Here is a 19,373-nt window from a genome sequence, read left to right on the forward strand (position 1 = left end):
GTTTCTCCTTCAAATGTGCATGTTTGAGACAATCCTTCCATACTTTGTAGTAGTAGGAGCGGTGGGGCTGCGTCCCCAGCACCCCGGCCGCCTGCTAGCTTATGCCCCGAAATAATTACATGGACACTGTATTCTTTTAAACACTGCTTGGCCCATTAACTCTAGCCCTTACAGGCTAATTCTCATATCCCGATCAACCCATCTCTAATAATCTATGTAGCATCAGTCTTACCGGGAAAGATTCAGCATGTCTGACCTGGCAGCTTGCTTCATGGCGTCTGCCCAGGAGAGCGGAGCATGGTGTCTCTGTATGGCGGCAGGAATCCGCCATGCTCTCCCGCCTGCCTAAGCCTGATTCGGCCATCTGCCCAGGTGCAGGCGGGGAGCGCTGTCTGAGGTGCGTTAGGCACAGTGGGAAGAGCTGCTCTTCGGGTGAGACATAAGTCTTCAATCTCCCAATGCACTGATGGGATTGGACTCCCGTTTTCTCGTTGATTTAACCTGCTCCTCCTTTCTCAAGCTCTCCACTCTTCAGTCCTCCAGTTTCTCCACGGGGCTCATTAATTTCAGCACCGGCCCCATCGGGATACCGGGTCTAACAGTGTGAGCTGATCTATTGAATAAACTTCATTGCTAGTAAATACAATTATGCTTTTGGGATGAAATTTTATGCGGGACATAAAGTAGGCTTTTGCTAAGTTGCCAGGCTCGCTGGTGTTAAATGCACCTAATACAATCCCTGACTCGAATTGTCTACAGTTGGTGCGTTCGTCATTCAAAGGGGGTGAGGGAACTCCCCTGAACTCTTTGCTTGGTTGATGCTCAGAGTTCAGCTTCCAAGCTCTTCCTAACAACATCAGGGGGAGGCAGGGTCTGACTGGCAAATCTGCTTCCCCCAGCTCCTCATCCAAAACTCTGGAATGCTCTGAGGAAGCAGAAAATCAAAGCCCTTCAGTTATTAGGATTGCTACATCTTTACCCCACCTCAAATGACTTGTATAGTGAAGGGAGATTTAAATAAATTAAATGTATGCTTAATTCTCAAGCAATATTCTTGAAGCCAAGTACCAAGCGATAAGAAAAATTGCAAAAGCACAATTAAATCTATGTAGATCGCCTTTTTTTTTTAACCTGATGGCTTATACTAAGAGTATCACACACATTATTTGTAATATGTCAGGAGTTCTGTCCATGTTATCATGTTTTATATCTTTAAATACAATTTACTTTTGATATATCAAAAAGAAGTTAAAGCTACTACCTTCTCGGGACCGGAATTTCAGTGCCTTAGAATGATCTGGAAATCTTTTCAGACGTGCCTACATAAGGTCCCTCTCCTGCTAACCAACTTCAGTTCTTTTCCAGAAGGTCCCATGTCATAGAAAAATCCTGAGGACTCCACAGGACTTTAATGTTGAAGTTCTGTGTTTTGATTCATCATCTCCAAATATCTCAAGCAGATTTTATTTATTTGCTTTGGGAAATGTTAAGAGTTTTTATTAGCGATGCTAAGAATCAAAGCCTGGACTTCATCCATGCTACGCTAGCACTCTACCACGGAAGCGCTTCCGTAGCAACGAGAACCATTCTTAAAGGAGACATAGACATGACTCATAGAAATTCAAGATAGATTCATGTTGAATATTTTATTTGCTTTATTAAATAAGAAGATACTACCATCAGTTAAAGAGAATTTGTAGAACAGACCAAATATAAGTAAAGGGTTGGGTGAGCTGTGCCTCTGTGTTCACACGCTGACTGCCGCCTGGCTTTGTACTCTCTGTAAACCAGGAAATTTTATACGTTTATAAATGGCTGGAAAAGACTTTTAAAGATAATATTTGTGACATACAGAAATTATATCCAACTCAACTTTAGGCTCCATAAATAAAGTTTTATTGAATGCTATCATGTCTTTCCATGCACACTGTGTATTTAGTAGTGGGTCTGGAGTCTATACGGCCTGTTTTGATTAAATATTTGCTAGCTGGCCAGTTTCAAAAATCATTTGCTTTTTGCCAAATCCGTGAGGCAATCAGAAATGCTGACAAAACAATTGCAAATTAATGCAAAACCAGTAAAAATCTATGCAACGATAAACGCAGTGTTGGAAGCGCTCTTTCCCAGGGAAAAATAATGTCGTCTTCGTCATATAAAGTTGGCTCACTTCTCTATGGACCGGAAGTATTTGCATTACCATTATTTTTCTTCAGATTATGGAGGCAAAAAATGGCTCTGTCAGAAACAGTTAAATGTCCAGCCCCGTCGGACACTAAATGGTCCTCATCATGCTGCCCAGTGCTGCTCAGCACTTCACCAAGCAGATGCTAACCTTTTAAACTCATATTTTTTTTTCACAGTTTTTCCCCGACACGAACTAAGCTCCTTTAACTTTTTGGGTATTTCAGAGACAGACTCCAACCAGAGTTCATTTCGTTCTAACTGCACTTGGGACGCGGCCAGGTCCCCTATTCGCTTTATATCACATCTTCTCTGCTTGCTGGGGGAACTTGGCACACACCACTGACTGACTGCTACCGTGCTAACTGAACCCTAGCTCCTGTGTGGAGCTCACTGGCAGCCCAACACAGCTCTTAGTGGACACGCTGCACTGCAGTGACTGAAACATGCTACCCACGGACTATCCCGGCTCTGCTCTGGGGCAGCACACATGCTAACACGGGCACAGCCAACAGGGGTGTTTCATGGAGGACTGACCCATTTCTGAGCTTACAGCTTCCTACCTTCCAAAAGTAAATTCATCACTCTTCAAAATGTTTACTTGTATTGATTTTCTTTCATTTACTATTAAAATACTTTTAAAAAATTCGCAAATATCAGAATTGCTGGGTATCCTCTGAAGAGCTGGATAGTCAACTTTATGTTCATGTAAACTATTATTTCTTGCAATTAAGGCAACTCTCATTAAATATGAATTCAATATTTTTCATGATAATTTGATGAAAACCTTTTGTGAAGTAAATAGTTTCCGAATTTGTAGAAAATGTTTGGATTTTCTTAAAATCAGCTCTTTGGAATTCATAGTCAAACTACGCATAGGTGTTTTCTGAGAAGTGTTTCCAGAAGGCACCTCCAACATAGGTTGTTGGAGTTTTACAGCTGATCACAGCTTGTCTTTCTTTGAGACATAAAGAACTGCCCTTGCGAAAACTTTTGATTTCTTTTTCTCATATTCAGCTTTATTTAGTGATCCTCTAAAGAAAACCGGGCACATCTTGTCAGTTTCCTTTCCCAATCACACAGTCTTCCCGTATGCACCCCAAAGCCCCTACATACTCCTTTTGCAGAACTTCATACACTATCTATCCGATGAGTAACGCTTGAAGTTGAGGGTCCCTGAAGACACACGCTCTCTCTGTTACATAACCCACTGGAGCCGCCACAGTGTAGAGGTGGGCAATTAAATCCAAGCTTGAGCACTAACAAACTGGGCCTATAACTGAGATCTGTGCCTCAGTTTTCCATCTTTGAAATGGTACTTTATCTCAAAAGGATCTTGGAAAGGCTGGTTGAATTCGTGAGATGATTACAACTGGCATGTTCCAAGTACTTAAAAATGAGAGCTATTTGTGTGATCTAGTGCAGCTGTTATACAAAGTCACCGGGAAATACATAGTTGTCAAATGAATAGATGAATGGCCGAGTGAAATAAAGGCAGGAAATGAGTCAGATAGCCCAAGTGTTTTATTTTGTTTTCTGTTCAATGCTCTCTTGAATGTACAGAAAGTTTAATTTTAGAAAGAAAAATAAAAGCAACAATATTATACCACACTTCTAAACACTGAGTCTCTGTAGAAATGACCCTGGATTAAATGAAAAAATTTGTCTTCTCAGGTTCTCACCCCACTCCTTGGTCTTACTTTAAGCTAGGTGTCTATACAATAACTCTAAACAGAGATCCTACAGTTGATTTAAATTACCATTTTATTCCAAAACACAGTAGGTGTTCAATAAATGATTAGTTTAGATATTAAGGATGTAGATGGGGGGCAGGAGCTAAAAGCTATTCTTAGCTTTTCTTGCAAAGGATCTGGGTATATTCAGTTCCCAGCACCCATCAGCATCTGAACAACTTCAGGAACTCCTGTTCCACATGTCCTAATGCCCTCTTCTGACCACCATGGATACTGCATTCATGTGATACACATACATTTATGGTGGCAAATCTCAAACACTGTAGAAAAAAAAATGTGGTTAGTGTAGCAAAAGGTCTGCCAATTTTGCTTACTTTAGAAAAAAGTCTTTTTTGGTTTGAGTTTTATATATTTCTGCTCTGGTTATTTTGCGTTTTTCCCTCTAATGTTGGATTTGGTTTATGTTGGCCTTACTGGGCCTGAGGTATATTGTTATTTCCCTAGCTTTTGATGATGAACTTATTACTGTAACTTTAAATCTTAACATGCCTTTTCTGTATTGCACAGATTTTGATGTTTTTACTTGTATTTGTTTCAAGGACAGCAAATCATTCCATCCTAATTTGTTCATTGGTCATTTCAAAGCAGGTTGCCTAAATACTATGTGTATCTGTTCTTATAGGATTTTAGTTTTGTTCTATAGTGGTCTAAAAAGATACATAATATTATTTCAACTTTTTTTTAAATTCACTGAGTTTTGATTTGTGGCCTAATGTGTAGCTTCATCCTGGAAGACATTCCATGTGCCTCTGAGAGGAATTCATATTCTACTGTTGTTAGTCTCCTCTGCTTTACAGCAGCCTACCAGACATTCACATAGATGAGAATAGAAACTACAAATGTCAACACCTAGACCTCTCTTAAAGTAGAAATTTATTAAAATTTTAAAAATAAAAACCATTCTCATATAATAAAAGATTAATAGTCCAAGGGTTACATTTAACACATTAATTAATAAGGAAGTGAGATGTTATGAGCAGCTCAGAAGAGAATTTAAAACACACAGTTACCATTCACAAACGAGGAAATGAATGGACAAATAGACATTAAACTTCTCAATACCTACAGAGAAATAATGATTTATATTCCCTTTGATGAAAATCCTCTGTATTATATGAACAAAAATATCAGCAAGCCTTCTTAACTGATACCTTGCAAAGACAACAGAAAGCGCAGGACCCGTCAATCAGATAACCTTGACGATGCCCTAGAAAGACACGTAAGGCATTCATGCTTTCTCAATGCTCATTTTTAATTTAAGTAGAGTTTGCAAGGTATGCTTTACCGCTTTTTAATTAACTTTGAATTTTCTAGCAATACAACTAATTGGTAGATTAAAGACAGATTATGCTTTGTGTTGTATGAATTTTTGTGAAAGTTAACCAACATTTCAACACGCTACTGACTTCTCTTCAAATGGAGTCAAGACATTTCTGTGGTCCTGCAGCATTGAAACAGGACGACTCCCAGCTTTGGAGTTTACGGTGATCCTGAAGATGTTCACATCACATACAAATGTGAGAGCAGAGAGCAGGCATTCACCTGTAACGCTAGCCGCATGTTCAAGGTCACCCTGTGCTGCTGAGAAAACCACGTCTCAAAAATAAACAGAAAAGTGTCAACAGACTTTATTGCTTCTTATGGCATTATAATGCCTTTTAAAACATACACTCTACTTTTATAAATTATTTTCCTTTTATTTCTTCTTTATGTTGTACCACTGCATAACCGATTTTGAAAATGTGTATTAATAAAGTCATATTCTTGATTAAGTTCATTTCAGGATAGTAAATGAAATATTATAAAATATTTTGTATGAAAAAGAAGTACTGGTTCGTTGGGATGGAAACGTCAGGCATAGAGATTAGGTCAGTGCAAGCTGGAGTGGCAGCCCCATGGGGACTTACACTCCTTCCTGAAGGAGTCCTGCTTCCTACTTAATAAATGCAATAAATGCAAACATGTTTCCTGTTCCAAATGCTTCCCTATAAACAGGAAACTGACAACTAATATCCCCACTGGATCTCAGAATGCTGATGTCATCCATTTTAGCATATTGTCTATAAATTCTACTGTGTTCCTATCATATAAGCATGTTTCAAATTAACTATTCTAAACCCATAGTCAAATTCTTTCTTTACTATAGTAAAAGCCAGAGACAAAATCTGGCAACACAAAGCCCTCTTTCATTGATCTTAATGGTGTTTGTGTGGAGTGGTTATCCCCACTGCACATAAAATGCCTCTGAATTTGATGACTTAGAGCAACGACAACAACAAAAATATATCTTTCAGTTTCTATAGAAACCTAGGAGTGACTAGTTATGGCTTAGGGCCTCACATTGGCTTGATGTCAAGATATCAGTGAAGGCTACACTCCTCTTAAATCTTGATATATATGCTCTGATGACATCACTGCTGAAATGACTTTCTGAGTTAGTCAAAGGCTCAGGCCTTTCTCAAATGGCTTCTGTGGTGGTTTGAAAGAAAATGGCCACCAAAGGGAGTGGAATTACTAGGAGGTGGGGCCTTGTTGGAGTAGGTGTGATCTTATTGGAGGAAGTGTGATGCTGTGGAGGTGGGCTTTGAGGTCTCATATATGCTCAAGCCATGCCCAGTGAGACAAACAACTTCCTGTTGCCTGCACAAGATGTATATTCTCAGCTACCTCTACGGCACCATACTGACCTGCATGACACCATGCTCACCATGACGATAATGGACTGAACCTCTGAACCATAAGTGAGGCACCCCAGTTAAATGATTTCTTTTATATGAGTTGTTGTGGTCATGGGGTCTTTTCATAGCAGTAAAAACCCCAAGGCAGAAATTGGTACCAGTGAAGTGAGATATTGCCATCACAGACCTGACCACGTTTTGGGGAGGTAGTGGAAAGACTTTGGGGATAGAAGAGCCATTGAGTGTTAAGAGCGCTATGGGATGTTCTGTGAGAGCTTGGACGATAAGAATGTTGAGAGCAGTGTAAAGGATGGATGCCTACCACGTTTTGGGGAGGTAGTGGAATGACTTTGGGGATAGAAGAGCCATTGAATGTTAAGAGCGCTATGGGATGTTCTGTGAGATCTTGGACGATAAGAATGTTGAGAGCAGTGCAAAGGATGGATGCCTGGCTTGTGAAGTTGTGGGGGGAAGTTTAAAGACTCTCTCGGGGCCATTTGTTATCGTGAATTAAGATCCTGTGGCTCTGGTTAGCTGGAGCTGAAGAGTCAGCTGTGATAAACAAGATGCCAGAACTACTGAAGCGAACTTTGTTTTACTGGGACACTTGACGCTGGTCAGCTGGAGCTAAGAAATTAGTGGTGATTAAGAAACCAGCCAGAAGTCTTAGCTGAAGTCAGGTAGCCTGAACTGGCTGTCTTCTGTAATCAGATTGGTGACTACCCTAATTGTCAGCAAAGAGCCTTTGTGTAGTAACTGATGGAAGTAGGTGCAGAGAGCCACAGCCAAGCACTGGGTCAAGTTCTGGGGAGCCTGTTGAATAGAAGGAAGAAGGATTGTATGAGCCGAAGGGCGTCAAGGTCATCACAAGGGAATTCACAGAGACAACTAACCTGGGTTCTTAGATACTGGACCAACTGCTAAGGAGTTTGCATGGGACCAACCTAGGCCCTCAACATACGTATAACAGTTGTGTAGTTTGGTCTACTTGTGGGACTCCAGCAGCAGGAGTGGGAACTGTCCCTGACACTTTGGCAGGCTTTGGGAAATGTATTCCCCATACTGGGTTGCCTTCTCGAGTCTTAATAGGAAGGGAGGAGCTTAGTCCTACCTCAACTTGATTTGCAATACTTTGTTGACCCCCTTTGAGTTCCTGTCCTGACTTCCTTCAATAAGAACAGCAATGTGGAAGTGTAAGCCAAATAAACTAGCCTTTTGGTCATGGTGTTTCATTGCAGCAATAGAAATCCTAACTAAGACAAATGCCTCCCGCCAGGCAGCTTGGGGTTCCCATGCTGTGACAGCTCACTTTATCCAGAGTTATTATTGACCCAAGAGAGATGAATGGAAAGACTGATACCTTCTACACCTACGATTATTAATTTGTTGTTATTGTTGTTGCCCTAACTGGCCTTAAATTCACAAAGCAGGCTGGGGCACACCTCTGTGATTCTGAAAGGACAGTCCTGAGAGAATTAACTGACAGGGCAATGAAGCACATTAATAAAAACTCTGAGAAATTAGGGTTCAACCTGAAGATCTGAAAAGCAAAGCAGCCAGCCACTGGCTTTTACCTCAGCCTCAGTCCGAAAATGGTGATCCTGCCTCCAGGAATCTCAGAAAGACACTTTATGTTGAGAGCTGTTTCCTCATGTTTTATAATCCTCTCTAGGGCTGGGATTACAGGTGTGCACCACTGGGATTAAAGGCATACAACATCCCGTTTCTATAGCAACTAGTGCAGTTACTAGGATTAAAGGTGTGTGTTATTGAGGCCTGGTCTGTAAGGCTGGCCTGTGTGGCTGTTTTACTTTTCTTATACTCAGGCAAGTTTTATTAATTAAAATACAAGTGGAATACCACTACAGGGCAAGGTCCACCATGAGTGGGATAACAGAATTGCTCGGAACCCAGATGGAATACAAAAGGAAGCAGGGTCATAAGCAGGCTGCTGCTGGCCTTCCCCTTTTCCCTGCTGCCTCTCTCCACAGCTGCATGGTCTTGCTGCCATGACATTCTTCTGCCTCACAGAGAGCCAAGGGGCCATACCCTAAATCTCAGAAACCACAAGCCAAAAGAAAGTATTCCTTCCAGTTCTTTCTGTTGGTTACTTGTTTATGTCAAAGACAAACTCAATCTCTTACAATGCCTGCGCCTCGGAACCACGTGACACTTCTGTAGGACTTTTAAGAAATCGTCCCTGTGAAGTGTGGAAAAGGGAGGGAGGGGCATGGACCTCATGGGAAAGGACCGTCAGTGCCATCTTGGAAGATGACTACCACATTTTTTTCCCACTCTAACTCCCAAATGATCCCACACATGGAGGCTTATTCTTACTTTATCATGCCCAGCCTGAGCTTGGCTAATTTCTAGCCAGCTTTTCTTAACTTAACCCTTCTACCTTTTGCATCTGGGTTTTTAACTTTCTCTGTTTCTGCATATCTTTTCTTTCCTTATTCTGTGTCTGGCTGGGTAGCTGGGAGGCTGGCCCCTACTTTTCTCGCTCCTTCACCCTCTTCCCAGATTCTTCTTCTATTTAGTCTCTTTGCCTGAGAGCCCTACCTGTCCTTTCTCCTGCCTAGCTATTGGCCATTCAGCTCTTTATTAGACCATCAGGCATTTTAGACAGGCCAAATAACACAGCTTCACAGAGTTAAACTAATGCAAAATAAAAAAAAATGCAACACATCTTTGCAACATTAAAACTAATGTTTTCAAAATAAACAAATGTAACATACCTTAAAATATTATTCCACAACACCACCTTTTAATATTTTTGCACTTTTCATGTTAATGGATTCAGATTTTGTTTAATATTAACCATTATTATTTTTATAGATGCATATGAAGTTACAAATAGAAAATGTCTGATCATTTTACTTAGAGCTGGAGGGGGCTAGAGAAATGGCTCTGTGGGTAAGAGCATTTGCTGCTCTCACAAAGGACTTGGGTTTGGTTCTCATTACCCACGTGATGGCTCATAACCATCCATAACTCCAGTTCCATGGAATTCAATACCTTCTCACCTCTTTGGGTGCCATGAATATGGCACACATACATGCATGCAGAAAATTAAAATAAACAAGTAAATATTTTTAAAAGAAAATTAGAGCTTAAAAAAAGGACAGACAAGAGTTGTACCATGACTATATTCTTTAAAATGACTTCAGTGCAGATCAATTCTATGGTACAATTGCTTAATTTGTTCCTAAATATTTATTTCTTCCCGGAAAAAAAATTGTCAGACCACCCACAAATCAGGAAAAGGCATAGCTGACTCTTCTTCCAAATGCACACAGTTTCCGTATATGGGCTGATTCTAAACTGAAAACAGGTAGAGACCAAGACCTCCAGACTGAAGACAGAAAAGAAGCTATTCTGTGGCTCTGGGCTCTGCAGCATCCATCGCTTTATGAGGCGGTGTTGACCAGGATTTCAAGGTTCCAGCACTTCTATTAGTGAGAGGAATGAGAAAAAACTAACTTTTGATTGATGGTTTAAGAATTAGAATTCAGCCTGTTTTTTTAAGAAGGAAAGAAAGTGTATGTTTGTATTTTATTCTCCTGAAGATCGCTGCATCCTCTGTCTGTTCGATCACATAGGGAACAGACAACGAAACCAATGCTTCAAGAATTAAGTAATTTGTATCATCAGAAGTACAAAGAATATAATCAGAGTGGAGTTTATAAAATGCCCAAGGACAAGTGAAAAATGATCCAAAATTCTTTGTAGAGCACCTATCACCCAGCAGGGGTCAAATCAACAATTCTTGCTGTCCCAGCCCCAACCCCATCGTCCTTCAGGTACAGACACCTGACTAAAGGGGTGGAAAAGTAGATCTCCGGGGTTTAGGATGAAATCTTGAGCTTATTAAGTTGACTTTAGGATATTGCATCTGGCCCTGCTCAGAGCCTTTATGGGCAAATAGAACTGCATACATTTATCATGAATAATGTGACATTTAAATATATTTATACACACACACATATACAAACACTGTTCTGTCAGGGGTATGAAAGAAGACATAACATAAGATTAAAGCTATGCATTCTGCTGAAGTTGTAAAACCTGATTGCATGGGAAATCCAAGACAGTCAAGTTAGTTGCATTGTTCTCTCTTTTTTTTTGTTGTTTGTTTGTTTCTTTTGTTTTTGTTGTTTTGTTTGTTTTTTTGTTTTTGTTTTTTGGGACAGGGTTTCTCTGTGGCTTTGGAGCCTGTCCTGGAACTAGCTCTTGTAGACCAGGCTGGCCTCAAACTCACAGAGATCCTCCTGTCTCTGCCTCTCGAGTGCTGGGATTAAAGGCGTGCGACACTACCACCAGGCATTGTTCTCTTAAAGTCAGGCTAAACTACACAAGCTGGGCACACAGAAGAAGAAGCAGGGTAAGTACATAGCCTTAAGTGACCTCAAACATATTATTAACTTGCCTGTAAAGCCTGGAAAAAATCTTTTTCTTTGGGGTCAAAAGATATTTTCAGAAAAATGTTATCACCACACTGAGTTACTCCATTTATGTAAAATGGATTTATGTAAACTGAAAAAAATTACATAAATGGAAAACAAATTAGTAGTTGCTGAATGTTGAGGAGGGGATGGAAGGGAAGTTGGAACTAAAACAGAGTGGCTTAGTGGTGATTTCCGTCGTATTAATGTGTTAGTTGACACTGTATGCTGATTTGGAAAGATTGTCATTAGACCCGAGGGGACGGGAACATGAGATCTCGTGTGTTACTATCTCCTTTACTGTAATAAAATTCAGTGTCATAGTCATCTTTCAATAGACAATTCGGTGGTTTTGAGCATATTCATGTTGTACAGTCGCACCTCTGGTTAAGTGCAGAACTATTTCATCACTGCGAAAGGACCCCTGTCAGATAAGGCAGCCGCCTCTGTGCGAGGGGTCTGGCTTTCTGCCTGCATTAGAGAAGTCCCTGTGAGTTTATGTCCTTCTCAGAGCAGGCACGCTAAGCCCTGAGCCTGTGGGCGACCTTCTCCACTTTTCTTCTCCACGGGACAGAGCTGTTCCTCAAAGCGATTCTTCCTCTGCAATTTTTCTCCAAAGTTTGGCTAGTGGGCTGCTCTGCCGGCTGGTGCCACTGCCTGGCAAAGCAGAAATTAGTACGTGTGCCTGTGTGGTTTCAACAGGCACCCCGCTGGCAGCCTCTTCAGCCTCAGGAGAGCTCTGCTAGGAAGGGAAAAGGCAGGCTTTGGAGTCTGGCTTCCAGGGAGTCAAAAGACAGGTCAAAACAAATAATTACTCTTCTTTCTTCGGTCGGTCCATTTTGCTTGCGAAGTCCTGGTACTGAGGGTCAGGGCTGCTGTTTCCCAGACTACCGCCGAGCCTCATAACACAGGGAAACAGGAAAAGCAAAAACTGCCACACAGTCCTCGTGAGCGCCGAGATCCAGCCTGGTTTTCTTAATTAAGCATCCCCATGATTACTAACTAACCATTTCCAGTCAATTTCTAGAGTTTTGAGAAAATCCGTTCTGACAGCCCACCAGCCTTATGTCGCTGCCCTGAAGGAGCAGAACAGTGGAGGCTCTTGTGAGAGCATCAGTGAGAGCCTGGGCTAGTTTCTAGATCGTAAGAAAGGATGTCTGTGTTTGAAAATGTGTTCAACTGCCATTGACCATTGGCAGATTGCAGCATTCAGTGGGGTCACACTGTCCCCAAGCTAGCAGTCCCCCCGCCCCGTTTTTGCTACATGCTTCTCCTTTGCGTGAGTGAATCAAGACTGATTCCCTCGCCTGGTTCTGTTTCCAGAGCACCCATCTTCCACAGACATCACGTATCTTCTGATGTGTTGGAGGATTACGGTTCAGGCTTCCTCCACTACACGGTGTACACATGGAGACTGACAGCTCTTTTGTTCACTGATTTGTCTGAGCGCCTGGACTAGCAAATGGGAGGCTATTGGTATCTGTTCAGTCACTGAACAAATTGATAAAAAAAAATTTATAATATGAAAAGTATTATAGCTAACGAGTGGTTTTCATATAAAAGAGGGTGTTGGCTACGCCAACTGAAGATGTAACGGGTATTAGAAAACCTCTCCTACGCCTGTTTCAGTAGGAACTGGGCAGCTGCTTGAGGCTTATGCCCCGTAGGACAGGTACGATCCTCAGCCTTCTCCCTTCCCCTTTGTCTTCTTTCAGCTACCAGCATGTTTGATGACCCCACCCCTACCAGTCCCAACTTCTGCTCTTGACTTCTCTCACTTTGGGCTTCAGCTGCCCTGTGTTCAGCTGCCCTTCAGCTTTCGGTTGGGCTACTTTAACTGTGGCCTTGACTTTGAGCAGATCTCCTGCCTGGAATGTTTCCTCTCTGCCTAGGAGCTGGGATTTCTGCTGGTGCCCCTCCGCACACAAACACATTACACCTTTGTAGGACCCACACACACTCTAACGCAGTTATTTTCAGTCTTTTATTTTTCACATTCCATGATGAAATGAGTGGCCTTGGCTTTTAGCACTTGAGTTCCCATTGTGGAATCTGATAAAAGCATAACTGGCTAAATTAGAAGTCATGGCAAGGCTTGAATAATTCTTTTCCAGAGAACCAACTATTGCTTCAGTAGCTTCAATCTTGAGAAAGAAAAAGAAAAAAAAAATAAGCAAACAAAAATAGAAGAATTTTTATTTTTCTTTTATTTTTGAGATCAGGAGAATTTTTTAAAGCAAATTTAAATAGAGTTCCTAAATTTGGCAAAAAAAATAAAAATAAAAGATTGTAGTCAAATTTGAATATCCCATAAACACAAGAATAAATGTTTTAATATTCAGTTGTTTTTTTTTTAGTTGGTGCTTTATATACTACCAAGCAGCCCTACAGATCAAGAGCCACTTGCTATGCCAATGAAATTGCCCAGGAAAGTTTGCTGTGGACCTGAGGAGCTTGTCTGAAGATGCCGCAGATGGAGGAGGGTGGAAATTCCCTGACTGATGACTTATAGCGCGGCCTGTTTTCAGCTGGTTAAAGTCTATACAGTGGGAAAGGTGGAGGTGATGAAAGACTGGCCCCGGAGCAGACATGAGACATCCATCATGGTGCTGCCTGCCTGGGTTCCTAATGCTTAACATTGGTAGGAGCGCAGAGTGCACACCCCAGGAGCGCAGACTCAAATGCATGGCACCAAGAAGTCAGAGCAAAGCCCAGGCAGCACTGCAACGCTTTCTGGTTACTTCCCGTGCCTGACAAGATGTCTTAGCACAAGCGCTCACAAAAGTCCGCAGCGTGCTGATGGAATTAAGCAATAGAAGTGTACTTTTGCAGTTCTAATGTTAGGGAAGTCCAAAATCAAGCTACTGCTGACAGAGTTGGGTCCTGGGGACGGCACTTTTTCTGGGCTGCACATGGAAGCCTTCTATAGTCTCACTTTGCAAAATCAGATCATCCCTCTCATATCTGTCCAGATGAGGGTCCAGGGCCATCCTATCTAACAAGGGCTCAGTCTCACGGCCTCCCTCCCTCCCTATGGCCTCCTCGCCAGACATTATCACATTGTGGGATAGGGGTTCTCAACATGAATTTGGGGGGTACACAAGCATTCAGCTCATAATCAAAGAATATTTGAATATAATCTCAGTTTATACGCACAGAGATCATAGACGTCAGCAGATATCTCTGGCAGTTGAGTGAATTTTGGTTGGACATATCTTGGCACTCTGGAATAGGGACAAGGGATGAGAGTCCCGCTCCTGGATGTAAGCATAACTCATCAACAGCCAAGTTTTATTTGAAGAAAGTAATAAAGCTGATAAGATTTTTTTCAGAGATGTTTATGTTTCAGTTTTGGCGATTGCGCTGTGGTAAATGAACTGACTGCAAGTCCGAAGATTCGATCTGCATCCAGACAGACCATTCATCATACTTAGCACGCAGGATTCAGGAGAACTTTCCCACACATTTGCCAAAGCGCCCCTGGAAGTAATCATAGAAAATTGCCAGCTTTGTCTGCCTGCTCCCTTAAATGGAATCAGTGGCTCTGGATTTAGGTTTATTGGGCTACTTTAATAACCCATCAATCTCACTCTCTGAAAGGTTCATATAACTACTTTCTCAGTTCATAAATACTTACAGTTTTTAATTTGGTACCAAAAATGGAATGGACTTCAGTAGTCCTATGTGAAAGCAATGAAATGGTTTGAAATATTACTAAATACTTACCAAGTTGAATGTTCAATATAAAGCCCAAAGAATACATCAACCACACATTTACATCCTCAGTAGCATTTTGTAAATTATTCAATCTGAATATCCAGTTCTGAAAGAGTGCCATTGAAATTTAGATGATGACGCTACCAAAATATGATGATTGAATCCCCCAAAAAGTTCAGTTTTGCAAAATTCGAGTTTGCAATATTGGAAAGTGAATAATATATCTGAACCAACATTCTGCAGCAGGTTATCTAAGAGTTACATGTGAGGGTGTGGTTTTAAGTCTAGGCCAGTGCCAGCTGGGGTTTGTAATCCAACATTGGTCTAGTGATGACTACTCATTCTTTTATCTATTATGCAGGTTTGCTAAGTCTACCTGGACGGTTATGCCAGAAAGTCTAACTAAATGATACACTCTTTTCATCTCAAATATGTAAAATTTGGGGCCTGGATAAAAAGATCTCAGGGACCCACCTTTTGCCTTCCTAGGTTTGGAAGCAGCATTGTTTTCCTCTTTCTATACCAATCTCTCCTTTTTAAAAATGGTTGAAACTGCTGATGAAAATTAAAGTTGATTACTTTTTTTCATTTTCTCTCCGGGTGGAAATAATTGGACACAATGAAAACGGTGTCAGGCGTGTCCTCCAAAGACAGCTCCTGGTCTCCGCCTGAAACAGCCTCAACTTTCCTATCGGAAAATCTACCTTCCTTTACCATGCCTAGCATCATCTCTCCAGCTGATCAAAGCACTCCTTTGAGGACCACTGGCCAAACAATACTCGTCCCTGGGCTCCCTCTTCCCATGAGTGATTCTCCCATCAGCCAGTTGCCGCTAGAAATGTCACATCGGCCTGCATCTTCCAGCGAGCTGATTGCAAGCAGCCAAGATGCAATCAGAGACCTAGAGGAAATGGATGTATCTGACATCCCTACCTTGTCAGAAGTATCAGGACTGAGTGGACATAATTCTGCCCTGGATCATTTTCTTGAGATAACCACACCCACCCCATTACAGTATATCACCACCAGCTCTGAGACCATTGCCACCCAGGGCCACGAGTTAGTGGTATTCTTCAGTCTTCGAGTGGCTAACATGCCTTTCTCCTACGACCTGTTCAACAAGAGTTCTCTGGAGTATCAAGCCCTGGAACAACGATTCACAGACCTGGTGAGTGAGTATGGCTTGCCTTTCTCCACTTGCTGCGTCTCCTCTTTCTTTTTTGCCGTTGCTTTGTGATTATAGCATAATTGCTGCTCATCTTGTGCAGGGCAGGTTAGGAAGAGATGAGCATGTGAGGCAGCTGTGCTGTTGCAGAAGGCGTTCAGCTAGAATTTTAGGTGATTTCAATCCAACCAGGGAAATGAGTTCTATGCTGGGCAATCAGAGAAGACACTACCACCACCCAGCTTCATGGGAATCAGTTTATCCTTCAATTCTCCTCATTATGGTTCTCCCTAAATAATTTTACCCGAATTCTATACAGAAACACTGCAGTACAGAGCTTGGAACCTAAAGGCAGTATAAATTAACTTTCTCTAAGCTGCCCAGAGAAAGCACAGAGCCATGATACCCAGTAGAGATGAGGAAGAGCCTTCAGATACAAAAGCCCCCTTTCCCAGCCCCTTACTTTACTGCAAATGGCTATACAACTTGTCGTTTCTGATCCTTGACATATAAAGTGAGAAGATTTACACGATGGATACACTTTGATAACAGACACACGCAAACTTGCATTTTAATTTATTTCTACACGTGTAATAAGAAACATATGTACAGGCATAAATATTGAATTCTGTGATGGCTTTAGCAGTCATGTCTGATTAAATAAATTATAAAATGCATATCACACACAGGATTTCTGACAATCTCAGAAAAATATATATGCTTTTTCTAAGTTAAATTTTCAAATAACTTGAATTTTTTTTCAAGTTTGACTCTCTGCTCTACAAAGACACACACACACATGTACATGCATGCACGTGCATACACATACACACACACACACACACACACTCCATGAGTATTGGGACTGTGCTGGGGAACAAAGTGCCAGTGAGCCTTATCTCATACCCCAGTGTCCTCATTAGAGTTTGTGATAGGCTACCACAACAAAGGTATTAAGAACACTTAAATCAGATGCAGGATTAGTTCTTCTTGATAGGTAGGCAGGGATGTTCTAGCATCACCTTGCAAACCACATTTCTTCCACATGTGGCCCTAAGAATGTTTCCTCCTTTGCAGAGTTACTGCTGAGTAACTGCTCCCTCCTGGCTGTCACCTGCGAGAAGAGAGCGATCGAGGGAGAGCAGTTTGTCCACAGATGACAAAGAAGCAGCATCCCCTACACATTGTGTAGTGATGAGCTAGTCACATAACCAGGTCTGGCAATGTGGACGCTGGAAAAATATCAACTGTAACTATTCATCTTCTTTTCCATCACACTCTGCAAATTAATTTGGGAGACAAGGCAGATAATTGTCTGTGTACAAGATGAAAACAGAAGACTCCTACCCCAGGCCAATCATAGAGCTGACTCAAGAATGGACTTGGTAGAGTAGTAGGACAAATCAGGACAGAGCACAGTGAACAAACTCCCAACACTAATACAGAATTTCATTTTTTTTTCAAGATAACAGTGTCTTCCACTTTGCTTCTGTAGGCAAATGCTGCTCATTTGTTTCCCGAATGCCCAGAGCTGAAATAATTACACAGAAACTATATTACTTACAATACTGTTTGGCCAGTAACTTATGCATATTTCTAGCACTCTTATATCTTAAATTTACTCATTTCTATTAATCTGTGTATCACCACATGACTGTGGCCTACCGGCAAGGCTCCATCCAATGTCCAGTGTCTGTCTCCTGTAGCAGCGACATGGCTTCTCTCTGCTTCTGTGTTCTTTCTTCCTCTATCTGCTTGGAATTCCTGCCTTGCTCTATTCTGCTAAACTACTGTCTGGAACAGCTTTATTCATTGGCCAAGGGTATTCACAGAACACAGAGGGGAATCCCACATCAGGCTTCTCTGTTGCCATGATAAACAGCATTAACAAAATCAGCATGGGAAGTAAATGGTTTACCTGACCTTACAGATTACAGTTTATCATCCAGGGACTCCAGGCAGGAACTTAAGACAGAAGCTAGAAGCAGAAACCCCAGAGGAATGTTGCTTACAGGACTGCTCCTCATGGCTTATTCAGCCTGTCTTCTTGTGTAAAACAGAATCACCCGCCAAGGGGTAGCAGAGCCCATCATGAACCAGGCCCTCCCACATCAATTGTTAGTCAAGAAAACACGACACAGACAGACTGTGGGCCAATCTGATGAAGGCCATTCCTAACTGAGGTCCCTTTGTCCCCTAATTTGTGCCCAGTTCACTTAGCAGACCAGCACACCTTGTGAGACAAGGCCAAGGTCAGCATTCCAGAGATACAGACAGGGTGAGAAAGAGCAAGCGGTCTGAGGCTAGCCCTGAAGCTTGTGGCTTGAACCTTGGTGTTGTCCATATTTATAGGGCTGTCGTTCACAAACCTCCCTAGAGTCAGGAAATGAGATTCAAACGTTTCTGGACAATAACCTTCAAGATGGCCGTGGCGCATAAGAGACAGGTGTGAACACAAGGGAAACACAATGTCCCACGAATGCTTTTGAGATTATTAAATCGTGTTTGGAAAGAAATCCCTGGGGAGCCACCCTTGCTCTCCCACAAGGCAGATGAGCCCACAGTTCCACAAGGTATTGCATTGCATTGCTCGGTGAAGGCCACTCAACTGGTTGGAACCAGCTTCAGTAGCCGCACCCAGACGTCCTGATTGTCACTTCCCTTCTGCATGCTATGAAGTTTCACTAAAGATACATCAGGTTTGGGTATTTTGATTTCAGTGGGTCATTTCAGATTTCATATTTCACAGTTCCATTTACACAGACATAGGTTGATTGGCTCCTGGACTCAATTTGGAATGGTAACTTAAAAAAATTAGTAAGCTGACATTCCTTGGCTGATAGCATTGGCTTGAGTTAAAAAAAAAAAAAAAATCTGTTCTTACAAGGCATGAAGAAATCCCTACCCATCTACCTCAGTGCAGGCAGAAGGGTGGAAATGTGTACATATTTACTATAAACAGATCACTGAGGGTTGGGGTGTTCTGGTCTCACACCCAGCAACAAAACCATCAATGACGAAGGGAAATGTGTGCCTCAGGTAATGGAGAGAGAGCATAAACAGAACCGGCAGTGACTGAGTTAGGAATAAACAAGTATGGTTTGGTTTGGTTTCTTTTGCAGCTGGTTCCCTACCTGCGATCCAACCTTACAGGGTTTAAGCACCTGGAAATCCTCAGCTTCAGGAACGGGAGTGTGATTGTGAACAGCAGAGTGCGCTTTGCAAAAGTGGTCCCCTACAACCTCACCCAGGCGGTGCGTGGGGTCTTGGAGGATCTCCGAGCCACTGCAGCGCGGCAACTCCATCTGGAAATTGACAGCAACTCTCTCAACGTGGAACTAGGTAGGTGAGGTCAACAATGAAAGCCCGGGGGACTTTTGGGTTCATTCTGTTTTGCTTTTAAGCATGCTGATCAACTGGTCAAATCACAAAA

General features: G+C 42.0%; 1 protein-coding gene across 1 annotated transcript in view; it reads left to right on the top strand.

Annotated features, from left to right (window-relative positions):
* Positions 1–19,373, top strand: part of Impg1 (interphotoreceptor matrix proteoglycan 1) — a 135,594-nt gene that overhangs the window by 89,952 nt on the left and 26,269 nt on the right. The window contains exons 14-15 of the mRNA XM_041679368.1: positions 15,411–15,943; positions 19,063–19,282. Coding sequence (XP_041535302.1) covers positions 15,411–15,943; positions 19,063–19,282 — 753 coding nt within the window. The remainder of the gene's footprint in view (positions 1–15,410; positions 15,944–19,062; positions 19,283–19,373) is intronic.

Source organism: Microtus oregoni, unplaced genomic scaffold, assembly GCF_018167655.1.
Source record: "Microtus oregoni isolate MIOR12 unplaced genomic scaffold, Mior012 000032F_ref0000030, whole genome shotgun sequence".
NCBI classification, from domain to species: domain Eukaryota; kingdom Metazoa; phylum Chordata; class Mammalia; order Rodentia; family Cricetidae; genus Microtus; species Microtus oregoni.